Consider the following 23,370-nt stretch of genomic DNA (forward strand, 5'->3'; position numbering starts at 1 on the left):
TGTTCAACATTATAGTTTTATAGATGGCTCTTAATTAATCGCAGTTATTGTCTATATAACACAAATATATAACAATGTGCTTAACAAATAGTAGACATATTATTTGTGTCTGATTTCTGTGTCTAAATGCTATAAAAATACTTAACACTGTCTTAAAGGTCTAAAAAGAGGCATTTGATTACGGGTCAATATCAATATAATGTGCCTTTTGTGTCCACAGCATGGTTTTTAAATATATTACAAACACTTTGAAGACATTTACTTTGTGTTTAACAATTAATAATATATATTATTATAAATTTCACCTAATATTGATCAAATTGTCTCCATATTTAGCTGAGGTAAAACATAATCTAAAGTCTTGCCCAGTCCTAGTAAGATAGTACTGTGATTAAAATAAATATAGAAAATCAAATAGTATAGTACCAAAGTCAAAATTTGGACACCTCATTAATTTTCTTTGTATATATTATTTTGTAAATTGTGTGATCCAGACTATGAAAAAACACATAAGTAATCATGTAATAACTCAAAAAAGTGTTTAACAAACTAAAATGAATTTAATCTATTGAACAGATGTACTGTAACTCTTGGTCTTCCTTTCCTTTCCTGATGAGTGCCAGTTTCATCATTTTAAGGTTTCAAAGTTTTTTCCAACTGTACTTGAGGATACTTTCAAAGTTTTTAGACCTTTTCTTTACTTAGTTGAGTATTTTTTCTCATAATCTGGATAAGAACATTACTCAAATATTCACTATTCACTGTATACCTGTAACTCTACCTCTTCACTACTTTACTTTAACTGATGCTCTCAAACACTTTTATTAAGAGAAAAGAAATTCAAGTAATTAACTCTTGATGAGTTCAGCACAGCTGTTAACTGAAAGCCTGAATTCCAGGTGACTCTACCTCATAAAGCTGACTGAGAAAATCTAAAATATAAAACACTTTATTATTATTATTATTATTATTATTATATATATTTTAGATGATTTTCTTCATAGTTTGAGCTGTGTCCAAACTTTTGACTGGTACTGTATAAAGTGATAAAGCCAGGAAAATTCGATTTCTACATAATGAATGGTCAAATCCAATCAAAATATTACATTTTGAGGGCCAAAAGACATAATATTTTGATAATGACCCTTACATCATATTATATTCCTAGTTTCATAAATCATAATGACATTCTGCTACATTTCTTCAAGCTTATTCAAGATCTAAGAGCACCGCAGTTGTGATTGTGCGTCTCTGATCTGTAAGAATGGTGACATTAGATCACTATGATAAGAAAAGTGATACTGAGGTCTCAGTACAGCAGCAGCAGCAGCGGCTAAATCTAGATAAGCCTTGTGTTTAGGAAAATACACAAAAAGATAAAAACATGATCTGATCTGCTGACATAAAGTTTAGAAGGCCTTTTTCTGTACTCACATGAAAAATGTGATTTTTTTTTTACATGTAGGTTCATTGAAGTTACAGAAAATTGTCTTATTCATTCAGTTCCCATGTTCTGAAGAGTTACTGTTGCTGGTTGGACAAGCTTTTCTCAGTTTCGTTGGCAAAAATACCCTTTTTTCTAACAATAAACTGTCGTACACAAACCAATATGTAACCAGAAACTATAATTTAGAATTTTAAATTCTCAGCTCAAATCTGAAAATGGAAAAAACTTGAAACACTGGTGACCGTTCCCAGGAGGTCTAGTGAAATTACTCCAAAAGGGCATGGGAAACTCATCCAGGAGGTCCCAAAAGAACCCAGAACAGCATTTAAAGAACTGCAGGTTAAGGTCAGTGTTACAGTGTCATTGTTAAAGAGATTAGGGAAAAATGGTATTCTATGGGCAACCCCAAATAAAATATAAATAAAAAATAAATAAATAAAAAAATCCCCCTCAATCTAACAACAAACTGTAGCACACATACCAACATGTGACCACAAATTATAATTTAGAGTGTTAAATTCTCTGCTAAAAGCTCAAGCTGGGAATTTGGATTTGGGAATTTGGATTTGTTTCCAAAAATATCTGAAAAAATGACACATTATGCCCCAATCTGAAGAAATTTGAGTACAAATGAATCAGTCTGGAAAAGGTTGCCAAGTCATTCATAAAGGTTTGGTAAGAGCCAATATGATTAACAAATGGAGAAAACATGGAACTGTGGTGAACCTTCCTAGGAGGTCTAGTGAAATTACTCCAAAAGGGCATGGACAACTCACCCATAAGGTCCCAAAAGAACCCAGAACAGCATTTAAAAACTGCAGGTCTCACATGAGTGAGTTAAGGTTGGTGTAAAATGTTAAGACTGGGGGAAAATGGTCTCTGTGGGCAAAAATAAATGAATAAATCAATTAATAAAATAAAATAAACGCCCATAAAGAACACCAAGACCCGTCTCTTTTTTGCCAAAATCTTTTTTGATTTTAAGTCTCTGTGAACAAACTCAGGCTGTTAGTGCCCTCTGCTGGCAGCACAGACCAACCACAGGCCAGGCCTAACTTCCACACTTTATTGCATTTTAAAAAGGTATATTTAATCATTTTAGTCCTGTAGAGTTTGTCCAACCGTGCAACAGTTTTTCAACAGAACACATCATTTTGAGGACATCATGTCCGATGTTGAATATGTCGATTTGCTGACTAAATAATACAGAGTGAGCTAAAGCAGTGAAGAACAGGTCTTGGAAAGCTTAACGAGGGTTAATACAGGGTTAATGCTGTATGCACATTGGCACCAGGACATGTCCTGCTGTTATCAGGTTCATCAGTCCTGTGGTAGCCCTGGTTCCTCTGTGAAGGTGGTAAACGAGTGTGCAGACTGAGGCTCCTAATACAGGATTGGAGAGCAGAGATCCTCACTGATCAGCAGCTTCTGCTTGTGCTCGTGAACAGAGCCGCCGGCGCGCTGTCGGGTCACGAAGGTGGTGAAACGTGAAGGATCCACGAGTCTACAAACATAAACCACAACACTCACTCTACACTCTGCACAGAAACACAGCACACAGAGTATACAGGAGCTCTTACAGTCAAATGAAACGAAAACCCAGAAAATAAAAAGTCCTGCTAGAAAATGAAATCCACATCTTCATAAAAGTTGCAGTCAGCAGAGGAAAGCTGTAAGATATGAAGTACTGTAAGATTTTGTGGGAAAACAAAACTGCACTGACTTTAGACTTGATAATAAAACACAGTGGATCAACACCAGCAGATGACATTGGCCGACACTGGCTGCACTACTTTAAAATCTATTGATTTGAGCTAATCTTAATATATTTGTATTAGTTTAAAAGTTATAAAGTTATACCGGGTTGTCTAGTCTCTCTGTAAGTGTAATATATATTTATAAAATATAAAATATAAATATAAATATAAAGTTCCCACATCGGTGCATTCCTATAAAGGGATATTTATACAGCTCTGAAAAAAAATGTAAGAAATATGAATATTGTTGTTATTTTTCTATAAACTACAGTCAACATTCTTCCAAATTCCAAATAAAAATATTGTCATTTAGAGCATTTATTTGCAGAAAATGAGAAATGTCTGAAATAACAAAAAAGATGCAGAGCTTTCAGACCTCAAATAATGCAAAGAAAACTATTTTAAAAAATCTATATTTGGTGGAATAACCCTGGTTGGTTTTTAATCAAAGTTATTTTCATGCATCTTGGCATCATGTTCTCCTCCACCAGTCTTACACACTGCTTTTGGATAACTTTATGCTGCTTTACTCCTGGTGCAAAAATTCAAGCAGTTCAGTTTGGTGGTTTGATGGTTTGTGATCATCCATCTTCCTCTTGATTATATTCCAGAGCTTTTCAATTTGGTAAAATAAAAGAAACTCATCATTTTTAAGTTTAAATCTTATTTTTTTTCCAGAGCTGTATATATACATGTTTAATATCGGCCATCAGCCCAGAATTTCCAGATCAGTACATCCCTATAATGGGATATTTATAGTGTTGTAGTGCTGAATTCATGTTATGTCTTGCTAAAGTAAATGAAAACTGTAATTTTTGCATGTTGTCAAAAATCAAAAAGCAGAAAAAAATGGAGATACAAGGTATTTGTGTGACAGCGACAATATGCAAGTCATATGTCTTAGTTTAGCAGGTATTGCGACGGGAATGTTGATGTTAGCATGCTTATTCTCAGCTATTCATGCAGAGCAAAAATGCAACAAAAATATATTCAGTGAATTTCAGTGAACAGCTTATAATCTGGTGATTTTATGACTTATATAAACTTGATTCTTTATTTCTGCATAATTTAGCCCCCAGTCTCCCATGTATCCAGTATGTATACTATGTTTAGCGATGGTGTGATTGGTGTGATAAGTGGATTTGTGCAGTAAACTCTATAAAAATAAAAAAAGCAATATTATTAAGGAAATACAGCTGTGCAACAGTTTCCCTCCCCAATCCATCACATTTTCAGCTACAATTCTGTCTGAACAGCTGCTAAAAACAAGATTACACAACTGCATTTCTTTCAGCCAATTAAAAGCCATGAATATGAATATCTTAAATAATTAAATGAATGAATAAATCTTGGCCTTATAGGTTAAAAGCAAAGGGCAAGACCACTTACGTAATTTTTGCTCATTCAAAAGCGGGCAAACTCAGGGCCCATACTGGAAAAACTGAAAGAAAAAATCACATTTGAATGTTTATCTATATATTTACTTATATTTAAATACTATATGGTGGTGGAGTAAATATCTTAAACAGTTATTATCTTAAATATCTTAAATATCAGATATTTATTTCCATTTTTAATAAGATATCTGTGACAATGCACTAAAACACTCCTCCCATCCTGCAAAATCTGCAGAAATATTCAAGCTGAATGGGATGGATTATCACAGGACACCATTAGGAACCTCTACATGTGTGTATCTTATAGGGGTGGGCGGATTTATTTAAAATATCAATGGTATCGATACTAATGTTCGTATTGGGTATTTATCGATACTTGTGTGATGAGATTCATTCTTAATTTTAAGTTTCACTCATGCTCAATTAGCCCCTCCCCATTTTCTCCATTCTGCCTCCTTTCTAAAACTAAATTAATTATTTTACTGGAACTGAAACATATATGCTAAAAATATATGCTAAAAATAGGCTACCCACAAAATGACATAGTTATGCCTCAAAGCTGAAATATGAACATGACTGAATACATTTTATGTTAGTTGTCAAAGGAACATTGGGAAAAAAAAAATCTTGATTTTGTTAATTGCAAATTCAGATTATCAGCCCAAAAAGACATTTTGTAAGTTTTCTATATATAATTTCTGAGTTACACACTGAAATAAAAGTATTTTTATTTGCCTGAAAACTTTGTCCTGTGTTTTATTATCATCAAAAACATGATTCATCAAAAACGTACAAAATACTTAAATAATCATGAAAATTTTGGTTTTCATGTAAATTTGCATATTGATGATCCATTCACCTAATAAATGATGATATATTGCTCTCCCCTAAACAAAAGTAGATAGTAGTAGTAAAATTATCGGTATTGGTATCAGTATCAGCAATACTGGTCCTGTATTTATTTTGATACCAGATTCTGCAGTATCGCACATCCCTAGTATCTTAATAAATATTGCTTATTCTATTCTAAATGTTCTCCTATTTACTGTTCATAGTAACCTTTATATTTCTTTTTAAGCCACTGAATAGCACTACATGTAATGAGTCTTTATTTTCTAAATAAAGGTAAGTGAAATCACTGTTCTGTACATTAAATAACACATTAATACTGTAATACTTAAAAAAATATATAAGATATTTAGTATTTAATATGTAAAATGTTAGTTTGTAATTAGACAGTGAATCAAATTATGCACGTTTTAGACACATATGTTTTCTTATTTAAAGCAATTTACAGACACACCTTCTAATTCAATACTACATTGTCAATGAATAGTGAAGTCATGAAGACTATGAAGGAATCAGTAAGTAGTAACTAAGTAGTAAGATTCTCTAGTATGAGCAAATAGGTAGGTAGGTTTTTTGAGTTTCAGGATATCACTGAAACAATTGATTAGCAAGTGATTGTTTATGTAGAATTGTTTTAATAATTTTCTTTTTTTTTATTTACAGACTGTAGTGTGTATGTAATAGGTAATATTTACAGTGTTTAAATATCATTAAACCCTCTTATTTAAACTCAAATAACCAAATATGAAAATATGTAGTTTCCATTAAAAAGCCAACACATAAAATCAGTGCTCAATACTGTACTTTAAACACTATTTAAAGTACACTGGCAGGCCAGCAGTAGCCTGTGTAAATTGTTTACAAGCAGTTACCTTAGGAGACAGTTTTGGAATGCCCACACCTGTATAGGTTGTGAGGTGTTATCATGTGAGTGACATAGTCTAGAACAGTGGTTCTCAAACTTTTAAAGCAATGTACCTCCCATGACGTAACCAAAGCATTTAATGCAGAAGTTCATGAAGACACGTTGAGAAAGGACTCCGTGCTCTCATCTGAAGGCAGACTTTTATTTTGCTTTTCAGTGTAGAAATTCACCATACATTTGAGGATATTTTGCAAACGTTACACTGTTTCTGCGCCCCCAAAATGCATGCAGGTATATATTTTCCTCTCTGTACATTATTGAGTATATTGTTTCATTCAGTTGTTTCTTTTTTTTACATCTTTACATCCAAATCTTTCCAAAAAAAAAAAAAAAAACAAACAAAACAGAAAACACACAAAAAAAAAGGTTGTTGGAGAGATTCCGTTCGGCCTCCCGGACCGAGGCGATCTACCCAGCGAACGTAGCAGCCAGAGCTTTGGCCTTATTTTAATGCAGAAAGAAGAAACACTGGCAGCTTCCAGTCGGTGAAACCTTACTGTGTCTTTTGGGTCTAAATTTATCAAAACAAGAGATGGACAGGGTCGGCAAAAAGAACAGAACAGAAAAAAGGAAGAGCTTATCTTTCTGTCAAACACTCAGAGAAAGACAAACGGAGATGCAAGAAGACAACAGGAGGAGGAGAGACAGACACGGCTGCTGAACAGAGATCATTTTAGAGTTTTGGGGGATTTTTGAGGTATTGAGAAAGTTTTCTTAACATTCAGCATTTTTGGAAACCAATAAACTTTTTGTCTCATTATTGAAAATTTTATTTTTTTTTAAAGATAAAGGTGCTTTAAATGGTTGTTTTGGGGGTTGCCATAGAAGGCCTCATATTTTTTCCATGAAGAACCATGTTCATAATAAAGACATGAGTGTGAAGCCCTTCTTAAAGGATGCCATTAATTTGGAATCAGTAACATTATCAGTTATTATTTTTTTTAATGCAAATTAATTATGCCACCAAGTTTGACCTCAACTTCTGTCACAATATGCCCCGCCCAAACCACTTTTAATTTTTTTCTGGAGTGGTTTGCTTGTGGTAAAATTGTGATCTGATCTCGATCCGACCCAGCTATTAAATATACTTCTTTTTATTTGAGCTAAACTGCTGATAAGGTACGGTTTAATCTGATTAATTTATTACCCAGATAATATACTGCTTGGAACAAATGCTGTTTTTGCTGCTCCATGCTGTTTACACACACAGTATGTGCAGCATTCACTGCTCACAGACGCGCTACATGTCCAATTTAAAACACTGTTTGGCAAAGTTCTGTGTTAAAGCAGCTTCACGCTGCACAGATCTATAGATATACGCACTGGAACATATTTACTCACTATATTTATTTTCTTGCTCTCGCACCAGACAGCTTTGACCAATCAGAGGAGACGATGTGATAGAATGGTTTATTGGTGCGCATTTTGGTGAGTTTAGGTTTATGCCTGTGTGAAAACAAACCAGATAGAGGGAGAGGAAAACTTACATCTTAAGAATAATAAGTGTGATTAATCACAGTTAATCACAGAATTTAGTTGTGATTAATCTGATTTTTTTTTTTTTTTATCGACTGATACCATTAATATGCCTGAAACCAAAATTAAAAATGTGGCACTTTTTTTATTTATTATTATTATTAAATTTGCCACTTTTTCACTGTTGCATAAATTAAACAAAGTATTTTTTGTCTTGGCAGTTCTGTTTCTTTGTCTTTTTACTTACTTAACCAAACCCGAAAGTGCTTTTTTTTTTTTGCCATTTTGTACCACCTACACAATAAGGGTCACAAATAACAGTACTTATGACTGTAATAAACATTGTTAAATGGTCTTATGTGGCTGCTGAAAGAACTGTTTGGAGACACTTAATTTTTAAGAGTGATAAAAAGTTTTAAATAAATTGTGATTTATTTAAAATCACAATTTATAGACAAAAAATAATAATTTTTGACAAACGTATAGAGGGAAGGGAACTTTGTGGTCTTCGAAAAAAGGTGCCCACAGTGCTAATTTTTATAACAGTGCCTTAAAATGCATAGCTCATGAATGTGTTACTCAGATTCTCAGTAAAAGTTAGAAGACCCTACAGAAAACACTGACATTGATTATTATTCATCCACAGACACCAAACAGTGGACAAGAACATTCCTTTTTCTCCCCATGATTAGATTAATACCTCAAGTGAGCTAAAGTCATTGTCTTTATTCATAGATTTTTTTTTCTTTTTTTATAACCTCACGGCTACTAGAAAGCTAAAAACAACAAATTAATAGAAAAATCAGGATCTGGATCAGGATCTCCAGGTGATTATGCAGGTTAGAGAGCTAATAAACGTGATAATACTCTATAAAAATGACTTTTTCTGTATCTGCCATTTTAAATTTGTCTGCTATTATTGAAAAGTTTTTTTGTTGTTTTTTTTCAGCAAAAAATAATAAGAATCATAAGAATACAAAAACATGTTTTGGCATTAATAATAATAAAAGTAAATAATAGACCACCCATGAAAAAATACCATTGGCTTTGCGGCGCTCTTAACCACATATTAAACAAGTGATTTGACTCTATTTACAAAGAGAAATTGAAATATGTACACAGAGGCACTGATTCCCAAGAAAGTCAGATCAGGTCAGGACTCAGAACAGGTCAGAACATCAACTTGTCGGCCAAACATCATAGAAACATTTTATAAACAAAAGACATGTCACATGTTTTCATTCAGGACTGGACAGGACACCGGTGGAGTTTCGCTAGGGATGAAGATGTTAAGGGAACTAGGTGTGAAGCTGTTGGGCTTTGAGGACGTATGAGGAGGTACCAGTTGTCTTTTCCTTCATGCATGAACTGTAATTACATCTGCACAGGGCATTTTCACACCAGAACTATTGGGTTTGGTTAAAACGGACTCTGGTTGGTTTGTGGTTCGATTGAGCAGGTGTGAAAACAGTAATCTGGTCCCAATCAAACTCTGGAGCGGTTTGTTGCGGTAATAACTTGAACCGGTCTCGATCCAACTCAGATATTAAATAAACTCATTTTATTTGACCTAAAATTCTGATATGGCACAGTTTAATCTGATATATTAGCCAGATAATGCTAATTATTAAAATGCTGTTTATGCTGCTCCATGCTGTTTACACAGTGTGCGCGGTATGTGCAGCGTTCACTGCTCACAGCCACTCGACTCCATTTGATACCTTTACTACATCTGCGCTGTACGCCGCATTAAAAACACTGTGTTTAAAAGCTTAGTGTTTTACTGTTCTGTGTTAAAGCAGCTTAACCCTGCATTAATATACGAATCTATCTGGACCATAGAAACCAACTACAGGTGTGAAAATGACCTTAGAAGCTCCCGAACCATTAAACATAGTCTGGACTTCAGTGGAAACACACTGGTTCATCAAATTCAACACCCTTTTTATGTGTCTATTAATAATACATTTGTAATAATACTTTCATATCAAACTGGTGGATCTGTATGTTCGTCATCTGAAATTGGTGGATTCATTGGTGCATCTGTCTATATTCTATGGGAAAATGACCAATGGACATTCAGAAAATCTATAACAGAAATCACAACTTTTTTAAGACTCGATTGGGTGTCACTCTGCCTCACTATCTGGTCTAATTGATTTATTTTTTCACATTTTCTCCCCAATTTATACGACCAACTAGCACATGCCTCCTCCGAGTGTGAAGTCAGGTTTAGCATCACAGCGCTAACACTCAGAGGAAAGGGTAGAGACTCGGTTCTGATACATCAGCTCACAGACGCAGCCTTGTGCTGATCCACATCACCATATACTGTACACACCCAGAGAGAACAAGGCCAATTGTGGTCTCTCTGGGTGCAGGGAGCTGATGGCAAGCTGCATGAACAGGATTCGAACCAGCGATTTCCTGATTATAGTGGCAGCACTTATGATTTAGACACAGGGATATAGAGTTAAAGAAAGAGTTATCTTCCCAGATTTGGGAATGATATAGGTGTTGGGTCTGATTGGCTACAGGCTTCCAATTATATGAGTGTCCATTAGTCAGCATTGGCACGTTTGTGAACATTTTTGTCAACTTTTATCACATTTGTTTTGTGTTTTTTTGTTGGAAAATTCCTGGTATTCCCTAAGATATTCATGTTATCCACCGACTCAACTGACACATGCATGAAAGACAAGCAAGAGATACAGATAAACACAGTTTCTCCGAGAAGTCCACTTCAGTGATCTCGTTTAAAGAAAGAAAGCAGACACTCAAGACTGTCCTCAAGACGGGTGACTTTCTGAGGACGGGCAACCCGGAATATTCTGCGCTCTGGTTCCTTTAGCATGGCTCCACCACCACCCAGTGGATTGACACCCGGTGGGGAAGCACTGGAGCTAAGGGAAGGAGGGAGGGGTAAGGATGGGGGTGGGGTAGGAGGAGGAGGAAGTGTGGGGTAGATGATGGGTGGTTCTCCTCTTATTTGGTGGGTGGGGTGAAAAGCGAGTGATGGACGAGCAGATTGTGAGCTGGCTGGTGGGCGAGCGAGCAAGTGGAGGAGGAGGAGGATTGGATGAGGGAGGGAGGTAAGAGGAGGAGGAGAAGAAGGGAGGAGGAAGGATGGTGCCTGTCCTATGCAGACGAGTGTCTGTGTGTCTGTCTGTCCTCTCACACTGTCGATATCAATTTGCCCTCCGAACTGTGGAACAAAGAGAGGGAGAGGCTGCCAGGTTGGGTTCAGACACACAACGCAACACAGCACAACGGCACAGGGAGCTCAATGAACCACACAAACAGAGCTAACAATGCTAATGCTAACGCTAACGTGCTCAGTATTAGCAGTGTTAAAGGGGTAGGTAAGCTAACAAGGCTACTGCTAAATGCTAAATGCTAAGTGCAAGGCTGGGAATGATAGCAGGTAGGCACCATTTGCAGTGGCTTTTACTTATTAGCATTTTTTAGTTTAAACTCCCTTTTTCAGTGATCTGTATCAGTTCAGTAGTAATAGTATGCTAATGGTGTGTGATCTAGTTATGCAGTACAGTATAATACACTCTTATAAGTATTTACATCAGTTACAATATTATATAAAAGTCTCAGGCAGTCATTAACATTCATTAAAATGGTTTATCTCCACAGTGACTCCTGATCATTTATTGTTTTAACCAAAATCAATATTATTAAAAAGATTTTGACTAAATTTATTCTCTATTACTCTGTAATGCATCCTTTTGCCTTAATAACAGTACCAGTCCTGTTAGTTAAATACTGCACCAGTCTATAGAGAGTGATTGAATGGTTTATGATTTAAATTAGCATTTCTGGCAGTAAATAATATAATATAAACTATTATTTTCTATTCTATTCTTTTCTATAGGGAACCAAAGGTGTTTTTTTTCTATGGCATCATATGCAAAACCTGTAGTGTGTGATATATTGTCTCATCAACTTAATATTTATTTATGTTTACAGCAAAAAAAAAACAGTTTCTGAGTTAGTTTGCTATGTATAGGTTTATGTTTGAGTAAAATTTACATTGTTTATTCAACAATAAATTGTTTTATTTAACAAGTTCATATTCATAAAGTTTCATTAATATTTGGTGGAATAACTCTGAAGGTTTTTAATCACAGTTTTTTTTTTCATGCATCTTGGCATCATGTTCTCCTCCACCAGTCTTACACACTGCTTTTTTCAATTTGGTAAAATCAAAGAAACTTATAATTTTTTGTTACTTTCAATCTACTCTAAGTTTAAATAGAGCTTGAATTGAACAAAGGTTGATTAGAAGACTGGGCAGTAAAATGGACAGAACTGTTAAAATTATATTCCCAACTTGATTGGATTGAAGTTATCAATAAAGCAAGAGGATGAGTATTAAAAAATATTTTTTTCTTCTGTAAAAGTATGCATTTTACTTTATTTAACATGTATTTACTGTACTGCAATAACACAAATCAGTACACATAATGCATCCTAAAGCCCCGGCGGGATGACTGGCAGGAAGTGGGACATTTTTCCTGGCTTTTGCTTAATTCCTGTCTCTCTTTTCAGAACTCAAGAATAACTAATGTATAAAAGAAAATGCAATTCACAACGTAATTTACATAAAGACATGATGGAATAAGCAAAAGCAAGAGTCAGAAACGAACACAAAATGGAACGATGGGTTTTAAACAAATGACAAATATAATATAATCCATATAATCCATAATAAATTTAATCCAGGGGGCGAATTTTAACCCCATAAATGGATCATGACCTTTTTTTCTTTCATGTCTGCTCTTCAGAAGTTCTTCACTTCTACAGTAAATTCTTCTGAAGCAGATGTTTGACACTATTAATATAGCTATAAACTTAGCTATAGCTTTAGCTTGGCATAAAGGTCGGTCACCTATGGGAAAATAGCATTATATAATAGCATTGCGTATATCTACAGTATATAAGCATTTTCAAACCCATTTAAACAGCAGGAGGATTTCCCTCCATCTGTTCTAATGGGTTTGGGTGCACATATTCGTCACCCGCCCACCTTTCTATTCACGATATATTCGAGAGATCCGTAACCGTCTATTGCGGACGACTGGTCCCGCTGCAGGTCAAGCAAACACAACTTTTGCTTTTTTTACTGCTTTTTTTGCTTGAAAAGCTATGAGCCATTCAGTTTCATAGCAAATAAAACCAATAAGTAATAATAATAATAATAATAATAATAATAATAATAATAATAATAATAATAATAAAAACATGAATAAAAGGAATACAAATAAAAGAAAATAACTACAGAAACACTACAAAGACAGAAAATACCCTTTCTCTAGAACTTATTTCTCTATTAATCAGGGCCAGACTGCTCCTCATGGTTAAAATTATAATACAATATAATATAATTCAATATAATACAGTGACTAAACAGAATATTAAGATCTATAACGTGTAAAATTCTTACCTCGTGGGGAAGCGAGCCTCGTAGTCATCGAGCCCCTGCTGTAGAAACAGAGAAAAAGAGCAAAAGAAAGTTAGAAACTAAGCTTTATTTACTCTACCAGAACATCTGAGCCTCTACCACTACCAGACTCTGCAACAGCTTCTTCCACCAGGCAGTCAGACTCCTCAACACACAGAGACTGTCTCTAACCCTATAGTGCAATAACTGCTGCAAATTTTCTATACTCTACCTCAATAATTGCTGTGATCATGTAAGTTCTATATATAACAGTATATTGCACATCTCTGCAACTTATCCTCACAAAAACATTTCATTATACCGTATTGGTACTGCACTGTACTGTCTGTTAAATCTTAAAGCCTGCTGCCTTTATTGTATTTATTGTATGTATTGTACTATTGGTTCCATATTGCAGTGTGTTCTTTTCCTTCACAATAAAAGCCTCTTTACTCTCTCTGGATACAGATCCTCTCCACCAGGGGTCACTCATGAACCTTTGAGCTACTGATTTGGATCTTTATTAGGGAATTTAATCTTTAAAAAAAATCATAATAATCACCAGCTTTAACAACAGCATGGTATAAATGTGGTAATATTGATTTTTTTTTTTTACAATTTATTTTAATTCTACTTGATTCTACTTAAAACTATATTGTATTAATATTTTCATTAATTATATTTTATTTTATGATTTATTTTATGTTTATGGAATAAGGAAAATATTTAAAAAATGTAAATAGCAAATAATAAATAAAATAAAGATAACATATGTATCATAAAATCATATCAAATACATTTTATATTTTGTATAATTTACATCTGTAATTTTCCTTGTATTATTTTATTTTACTATTTACATTTGTTTTTTATATTATTGTTTTATCATCACATATTTATGTCATTATTTTATAATTATACTATACTTTTCATGTTTTTATTGTATTATTTTGGCATTTCTATTTTTTTTTTATTTTATTTCCTTCTATTTTTTTAATAATATTGTTTCATCATGTTATAAGTGTTTTATTTTTAGATTATGTTTTTTTTATATATTTAAATTCATTTTAGTTTGTGTTTTAATTACAATTCATTAATATTGTATTAATAAATATATAATTTAAAACATCCTATATTATTATTTTCAATTATAATCATATTTTTATTTTTAATTGTATATTGTATATGATTGTATGTATTTTTTATAATTATTTATATACATATTTTTATTTATATATTTTAATGTATTTTACTATTCCTACTTTGTTTTGTATTTTTGTCTTATTAATATTTTATTTTACTTCTATGTTTCAATACATTTTTATTTATTTATTTATTTATGATGACATGATGAAACCCATTTCATATATTTATAACCTGTTTTTACTACATGGAACATAATGTATACTATAAAGTTAATATTAAATAAAGTTATATAGAGTATAAGTCTGTGTATCTCCAGCAGGAGGCAGGAGTGCAGTGCTGCAGGACTGAGAGCTGCTGCTGCAGCACCTGCAGTAACTGAAGCTCCTGCTGGAGATCCAGAGAGAAGGAGGTCACTGAGTACACACTGTACAGCTATGAGGCGACACTGTGTGTGTGAGTGTATGTGTGTGTGTGTGTGTGTGTGTGTGTCTGTGTGTGTGTGTGTGTGTGTGTCGTTCAGACATCACCACTTTATCCATTTAAGAAAGAGAACACACACCAGCGACAAAAACACAACGTTAGGGGGATTATATAACAGAACCACCGATTCTGATAAGAACATTCACACACACACACACACGCACACACACACACACACACACACACACACACACACACACACACACACACACACACGATTGCTTAGGGTAATGTTCTGAAACGTCCTCTACCCTGTCAGCTGAGGTGCGGTGTGTTCTGATGGAGCTGGTCACCGCTGGGCTGGGCTGTGTGTGTGTGTGTGTGTGTGTGTGCAGCTGTATTTCACTCAGTTCTAAAGGTGCACATATGAGCGTTACTAATGCTAATATAGATTAGCAGTTTTCACATGCATTACTATTTAAAATGTGTAAAAATGTGTAAAATGTGTAAAAAGCAGATGATTAGAATATGGTTACAGAAGGTTTTTGGAGGAGCCTGTCTTATAATGTAAGGTATTAAGGGCCTGTTCACATCTGGCATCATTAAAAGGTGGTTACAATTAGAATATTTTATCTCATCATGATCAGACTCACTTGTTATGCAAGCAAAAATCCAGACAAAGTACAGTGGCTTGCAAAAGTATTCATACCCCTTGAACATTTTAACATTTTGGAAGGTTAATATTTCGATAAAATGAAACTTTTAAGTTTGTGGAGGTATAGAGACTTTTGTAAGACACTGTGTATGTGTGTGTGTGTGTGTGTGTGTGTGTGTGTACAGTGTGTGTGTGTGTGTGTGTGTGTGTACTGTGTTTGTCTTTATTACATTGTGGGCTCCACAACCTGTTAGCACAGTCACGGTGTGGGGACCAAAATACTTGTGGGGACCGAATTCCCGGTCCCCACAAATATGTATCTTAAATCATCATAAATTCAGTGAAAGAAATTAATTGGGATGCCCAGTCATGTTTAAAGGTTCGGACTCCCTCACAAAGAACCATAAATCACCATACAGCAATTGAATAGATGGCCATGTAGATATCTAGGGATGTTTCAGCATAACCCCCACAATGGACAAAAACCAACTGTATGTGCTTAGGTGTGTGTTCATGTTCTAACTCAGTACTGCCCTCTAGTGGTAGGAGATGGTATTACAGAAACACACACTTGAACACACACTTGAAGGCTAACTCTTAGAAACAAGCTCAAAGCCCTTTTTACAACAATTATCATCTACTAGAATTCAGCGTGTTGGCTCTAATAAACTAGCCTGCTAGCCAGTTAGCCTCTGCTAGCCTTTATTCATTAGCAATAAGCTCATAAGTCTCACTAGCACCAATTAGCATCTATTAACATTTGCTTTCTTGGTTTTAAGAAAAAAGCTCACATTCATACTAGCACTAGTTAGCCTTTGCTAGCATTTATTTTGTTTGTTTTTAAAAACAAGCTCGTAGTCCCACTAGCACAATAGGCCTCTACTAGCATTTAGCTTGTTGGTGCTTAGAAACAGGCTCAAAAGTACCACTATCACCAATTAGCTTTTTTAGCATTTATTCTAGATATTAGCACCATTTTTACATCTACTGGCATTACCCCACTAGCACCAGTTTGCCTGTACTAGCGTTTAGCTTGTTGGCTCCTAGAAACAGGCTCACAACCCCACTAGCACAATTTGCCTCTGTTAGCATTCATTCTATTATCTTTCATTACCTCCAATGTGCATCTGCTAGCATTAGTCCAGTAGTACCATATAACTTTTGCTAGCATTCAATCTGCTAGCTTTTAAAAACAAGCTCGTAGTCCCACTAGCACAATAGGCCTCTACTAGCATTTAGCTTGTTCGCGCTTAGAAATAGGCTCACATCCCCATTTGCACTTGTTAGCATCTGTTAACAATTATTGTGTATTTATTTAGAAACTATGCCTTAATCTAATTAGTACCAGTTAGGACCTGCTAGCATTAGTCAATTAGCACCAGTTAGTCATAGCTAGTATTTCATCTGTTAGCTTTTAGAAACAAGCTCAAAAGTTCCACTATCACCAATTAGCTTTTTTAGCATTTATTCTAGACATTAGCACAATTTTTAACATCTACTGCCATTGCCCCACTAGCACCAGTTTGCCTGTACTAGCATTTAGCTTGTTGGCTCTTAGAAACAGGCTCACAACCCCACTAGCACAATTTGCCTCTTTTAGCATTCATTCTATTATCTTCCATTACCTCCAGTGTGCATCTGCTAGCATTAGCCCAGTAGTACCAGATAGCTTTTGCTAGCATTCAATCTGCTAGCTTTTAAAAACAAGCTCATAGTCCCACTAGCACAATAGGCCTCTACTAGCATTTAGCTTGTTGGCACTTAGAAATAGGCTCACATCCCCATTTGCACTTGTTAGCATCTGTTAACAATTATTGTGTATTTATTTAGAAACTATGCCTTAATCTAATTAGTACCAGTTAGGACCTGCTAGCATTAGTCAATTAGCACCAGTTAGTCATAGCTAGCATTTCATCTGTTAGCTTTTAGAAACAAGCTCAAAAGTTCCACTATCACCAATTAGCTTTTTTAGCATTTATTCTAGACATTAGCACAATTTTTAACATCTACTGCCATTGCCCCACTAGCACCAGTTTGTCTGTACTAGCATTTAGCTTGTTGGCTCTTAGAAACAGGCTCACAACCCCACTAGCACAATTTGCCTCTGTTAGCATTCATTCTATTATCTTCCATTACCTCCAGTGTGCATCTGCTAGCATTAGCCCAGTAGTACCAGATAGTTTTTGCTAGCATTCAATCTGCTAGCTTTTAAAAACAAGCTCATAGTCCCACTAGCACAATAGGCCTGTACTAGCATTTAGCTTGTTTGCTCTTAGAAACAGGCTCACAACCCCACTAGCACCATTTGCCTCTGTTAGCATTCATTCTATTATCTTCCATTATCTCCAGTGTGCATCTGCTAGCATTAGCCCAGTAGTACCAGATAGCTTTTGCTAGCATTCAATCTGCTAGCTTTTAAAAAAAGCTCGTAGTCGCACTAGCACAATAGGCCTCTACTAGCATTTAGCTTGTTGGCGCTTAGAAATAGGCTCACATCCCCATTTGCACTTGTTAGCATCTGTTAACAATTATTGTGTATTTATTTAGAAACTATGCCTTAATCTAATTAGTACCAGTTAGGACCTGCTAGCATTAGTCAATTAGCACCAGTTAGTCATAGCTAGCATTTCATCTGTTAGCTTTTAGAAACAAGCTCAAAAGTCCCACTATCACCAATTAGCTTTTTTAGCATTTATTCTAGACATTAGCACCATTTTTAACATCTACTGGCATTACCCCACTAGCACCAGTTTGCCTGTACTAGCATTTAGCTTGTTGGCGCTTAGAAACAGGCTCACATCCCCATTTGCACTTGATAGCATCTGTTAACAATTATTGTGTATTTATTTAGAAACTATGCCTTAATCTAATTAGTACCAGTTAGTCCCATTAACACCAATGATCTACTAGCATTACTCCATTAGCATCAGTTAGCCTTTATGAAAATCCCTCCTGTTGGTTCTTAGACACAAGCTCACAGATCCACTAGCATCAGTTTGCCTCTGTAAGAATGCATTCTGTTAGCTTTTAGAAATAAGTTAGCTTTTGATGGCATAAACATTGTGAGGGCTAGTGCCACTAGTGATAAACTGCTAGTGATATCAGCAACAACCTACAGAGGGCAGAGTATTCTCAGATAATTGTATGAACAAAAGTACAGAGGCTTCACCAGATGATACAAACCTAATTAGCAACAATAATTGAATTGCAGAGACAAGATTCTGATGAGACAAAGATTAACCTTTATCATGTGGCATGTAAAAGTTTTCATCTGAGCAGTTAATGTTGATTTGAGCAGTAATTAATGAATAGTTGTTATAAAGGAGACATATTTAGTAAGTAGTTCTCCAGGAGATATGTAACTCTTAGTAAATAATGTGGAGTTAATTGTGAACTACTATAATCATTAGTTCAGTAATATCTACTCAGTAATTATTCAGTACTCCCTGGTAGTTAATAGAAAACCTTTAGGTGTTAATGCAGCACTATTACTTAGTTATTGCTTAGTTCCTGCTTGGCTGCTATTAACTATGGAACAGTATTATAAAGTGTTACCCCAGATTAGTTTTAACAGCAGAAGCTGCTGCACTAAACTCAAAGAGAGGGGGGGGGGGCTTCCCCACTCACACTGACTCTCCTCTGTAAAACCAGCAACTGATTGGCTGTTTCTTCTTGAACCGGCTCCATGATTGGCATTAAGAGATTTCACTTTCACACAGTGGTCAGTGCTCTGGCTCTCAATTAATTAAAAAAAAAAATAAGAAAGAGAAAAAGAGGGGTAAAATACGGTAGTTTCCAGGCCAAAACGTGTATACAAAAAATAAATAAATTGACAAAAGGACACCTTGGGGAAGTAAGAGCCAAATGGTGCCAAACAGGTGCTCCAGCCCCCTCACCAAAACGCCAACACGCGGAGCTGCCCGGCCTGGCCTGAGGAAAGTGGTGGGAAATCTCGGCCAACACAGCCCGAGTTATCTCTGAAAAAATCTCTGAACAGTTTGCATATAGATTATAGTTTGTTTGTTGGTTACATGCCCTTTAAGGCAATATTTGTGTAGACCACACACAAAAAATATTGCTTATTAACTACAAATATACTTCACATAAAACGCCACTTAAATGTCATAATGTAGAGTTTTACTCGGCAAAGAATACAGGGTAAATTAACATTAAAAACTTCAACAAAATCCTTGTTCAGACAAATGTTACTTATTTAATCCACAGTATGAGCTACCGGGCCATAAGTACTTCAGCAAGACTGACATGTATAATAATGTTCGTGGAGAAGTCGAGGGTTTGATCAAGGACGGGGACTTTTTCTCACTAGCATATGTGTGGTCAAGTATTGATATGACTCTGAAATTACAATAGAAAGAAATAATAATTAATAATAAAGTAACAAAAAAACAAAAACAAAACAACAGCAACAATACTATAGGCTACTACTACTAACAAAATAATAATATTAATAATAATAATAATAATAATAATATTAAACTTTAATAATTTATAAAACAAAAATGCACAAGGATGACGTTTTAAGAGTTATAATTAATTGGAAAAATGAAAAGTTCATTTGCAAAAACAGATAGGTGCTATTCTTCAGGAAAACCTTTATCTGTTTTTCCTAATTAAATTCTTACGTTTTTTTTTCACGTGTCCACACAGCATGCGGGAAGCGAGGCAGCGGGGACAAGTGTTAACGAAATGTATGAGAAATATATTAACTGACTACCAACTAACGAAAACGTGTGTGAAATCTCATCCTGACACGGCCTGAGTTCGGTTCCGGCATCAGGGTGATAAGAACAGCAGCATTGAAGCCTAATTACTGATATGTGGGGCTACTTGTAAAATAATAAGCCACACACCAGCACGCATGTATTTATGTTTAAAATGAGCACTTATAGACTATTATTTTTCTTTTTCTTAAAACATTCAATTTAAAGTGTAAATAAATATTTTAGACAGATTCAAATATTTACAACGCAATTCACAGCACTATCCAGTGTGTTACAAAATAAGTAACGTCTCTTCTTCAGAGACAAAAACAAAACAAAATTAACAATCAAATTTTGTCAGTATTCAAATAATTTTTAGTTAAATGAAACTGTTTTTTTTTTTATTTAATTTCTGGGATGGGTTTCAATCTTAGTGAATAACGAACAAACTAACATATGACATGGGTAAAGAACGAGTCAGTTCCGAGAGCTTCGCAAAGTGAAAATTAAGGAAAACGTTTAAAGAACGTTTTTGTTAACTCCTCCCCCCAAACTGGGTGCTCAATTGAACCACAAACATTGAATCAACACTGTCAAATATGCAGTATTTATTCACTATTATGCTCGAAAAACGTAGAATTGTGTTATCAACAACATTACACATATTCGGAAATTTAAATTACAAAAGGATGTACTTTGACATTGATAAAATACTACTAAAGATATTAAGTCCAATCTATTTTAAAACATTAAAGATTGTTTTAAATAGATTGTTTAATGTTTTAATATATACAATTTGTTCATTAATTTATTTATTTATTTACAGGAATACATGATTTTATCAACAAAATATTAAACCAACCAGATTATGTTTTATACTTTATACATTTATCTTTGAGGACAGCAAACTCTTGGTATTTTAATCTCAGTGTCTACATGAGGCAGAGTCACCTGGAATAGTTTTCTCAGCATCTTGAAGGAGTTCCTGGAGGTGCTGTCCTACAGCTCATCCCAAATCACCCATCTGGGTTTTGGTCAGGTGATTGAGAAAACCATGCACTTTTTTGTTTACTACATAATTCCATATGCGTCAATGAATAGGTTTCGTGGTTTTAATATTTATCTACAATGCAGAAAACAAAAAAAAAACAACAAAAAAAAAGAAAAACATTGAATGAGACGTGTCTAAACTTTTGACTGGTACTCTATATGTATTTGCAAGTTGATACACCCCTGAGTTTGCCCAGATGAACGGCCACAATGTTGAAAGCACCTTAAATATTACCTGTGCATTCACCCCAGATCAGGGCCGGAGTGGGCCCCTTTTTCATCCCGGGAGTTTCATGCACAAATCCGGCCCACTTTTTTCATGGAGGAGGAATTTGAATAAATGAAACAGCAGCTAGCTCTTACAATGCCTTTTTATTGCATATAAGTTCAAGTATATGTTGGTAAGTTAACAGAACACCCTTCACTTAAACATGTTTTATTCAAATTTAAATCAGATAAAGATTAATTTTATGAATTAATATTACTTGGAAGCCTTTACAAAATTAATTGAAAACACTTAAAATGATTTAATTGAACATATAATGGTCAAATTTTTTAGGCGCTTTTCAGATTTTCTATTTTAATTTTTTTATTTTCAGATCCATAAAATGAATCCATAAAAAGCCTGTCTGATCAAAGAGCCTGTTTATAAAGCTGCGGTTAAAAGTATAAGCACTCTTTCAGCTACAATTCAGGAACCGTACATCATACAGTAAAAAGGTTTACTGTTCCGTAATCCTGAGGTGATTCGAATAATGCATATGTCACTGGATCAAATATAATACGTACAAAACACGCAAATATGGAAATTATTAATCATAATTCTAATAAACAAGGCATATTTCGCCCTAAATGTTTATTTCCTGAAAGCATATACAGCTAAATAGGCTAGATAACTGAAAAGCAGAGATTCTAAACTTTAAAATTGCATATTGGGTGTCTATAATTATTCATAAACACAGCCAGATATTAATTATGACATATTTCTGGCCCACTGGCGGGCCAGGGCTTGTTAATGGTTAATGATGTGTATTGGGCTCTACAAAATAAACTACGCTAAATCGACATTGCAAACGTTGCGCAATAGCTGACAATTCAGGATTATTTCCATATCTCTGTTTACTGGCTGCAGCTGGAGTCTGTCCTCTGGAACACAAGTTTGTTAATTTTGCACATTTGGCAGCTTCTTCTTCCATCTTTTTTCTTTCTTTTAATCTGGCCTTTTCGGCTCCACCTGGCCTCTTTTTACCCTCCATCACAGCAGCCGACTGACACTTTGAGCTATTCTGTGGCTATATTTAATTTTATCGCTCCAGAAAAGACCACTCGGGGGCGCAACCAACTCAAACATTTGGGAGGGGAGGAGTCCCTCAGATGGTTAAACCCATCTAATCTACTGTAAAGTAGGGGCTGTGCTGTCAGATGAATAGAGAATGCATACGTAGTTGAATGGAAATTAATGCAAGAATAAGATTAGATAAGATAGATAAGTGTCAGAATATTTTTCCATCCAGCTGGCCCAAACTCAAGATTGACATGAGCCGGCCCATCGGGAATCCTCCTGAATCTCCCGATTAGCCACTTCGGGCCTGCCCCAGATTACCCTTTAGGTGTGTAAAAAAGCTTGGCTACAGAATGCACAGACTTGGAGACAGCATATTGCTTAGACCGTGAGCATCATCTGCACGAATTCATTGATTGCGGTCATTACAGCATTAATGTCAAGAGCTCTACCTGGATTTAATTATTTATTCGTGGGTTTGATTCAAATATGCCCAGTTAGACTACAAGCTACAGACAAAGTTGGCATTATAATATAATATAATATAATATAATTTTAAAATAAAGTTTTATAATATAATACAATACAATACAATATAGATTCTACCACGGAAATATTATTTTTTCTCCCTCAAAATTGGCGGCCCCTGGTGTTTAAGGTGGTGAACTGAATGCAGATTCCCCCTTAAATAGAACTTTTAAGATTAACGAGTGGGTCAGGTTACCCATTAATTTGCGAGCGAGTTTACATAGTACTTTAGTTACGCATGGGTTTGGGAAACCCACCCCAGAAC

The 23,370-nt window shown here is 34.9% G+C and overlaps 1 protein-coding gene across 9 annotated transcripts in view; it reads right to left on the reverse strand.

Annotated features, from left to right (window-relative positions):
- Positions 1 to 2,017: 2,017 nt before the first annotated feature.
- Positions 2,018 to 23,370, reverse strand: part of baiap2b (BAR/IMD domain containing adaptor protein 2b) — a 144,831-nt gene continuing 123,478 nt past the window's right edge. For 5 of the 9 annotated variants that reach the window (XM_049464457.1, XM_022669125.2, XM_022669124.2 and 2 more), the window contains 2 exons: positions 13,307 to 13,344; positions 2,018 to 2,951 (listed from right to left, as the gene is read on the reverse strand). In XM_049464457.1, the coding sequence (XP_049320414.1) occupies positions 2,831 to 2,951; positions 13,307 to 13,344 (159 nt within the window). In that variant the 3' untranslated portion in view covers positions 2,018 to 2,830. Of the gene's footprint in view, positions 2,952 to 4,593; positions 4,646 to 6,496; positions 11,057 to 12,889; positions 12,950 to 13,306; positions 13,345 to 23,370 lie in introns of those variants that run through there. The other 4 variants (XM_049464456.1, XM_022669127.2, XM_049464455.1 and 1 more) reach the window with 4 other exon arrangements.

Source organism: Astyanax mexicanus, chromosome 15 (assembly GCF_023375975.1).
Source record: "Astyanax mexicanus isolate ESR-SI-001 chromosome 15, AstMex3_surface, whole genome shotgun sequence".
Classification (NCBI taxonomy): Eukaryota; Metazoa; Chordata; class Actinopteri; order Characiformes; family Acestrorhamphidae; genus Astyanax; species Astyanax mexicanus.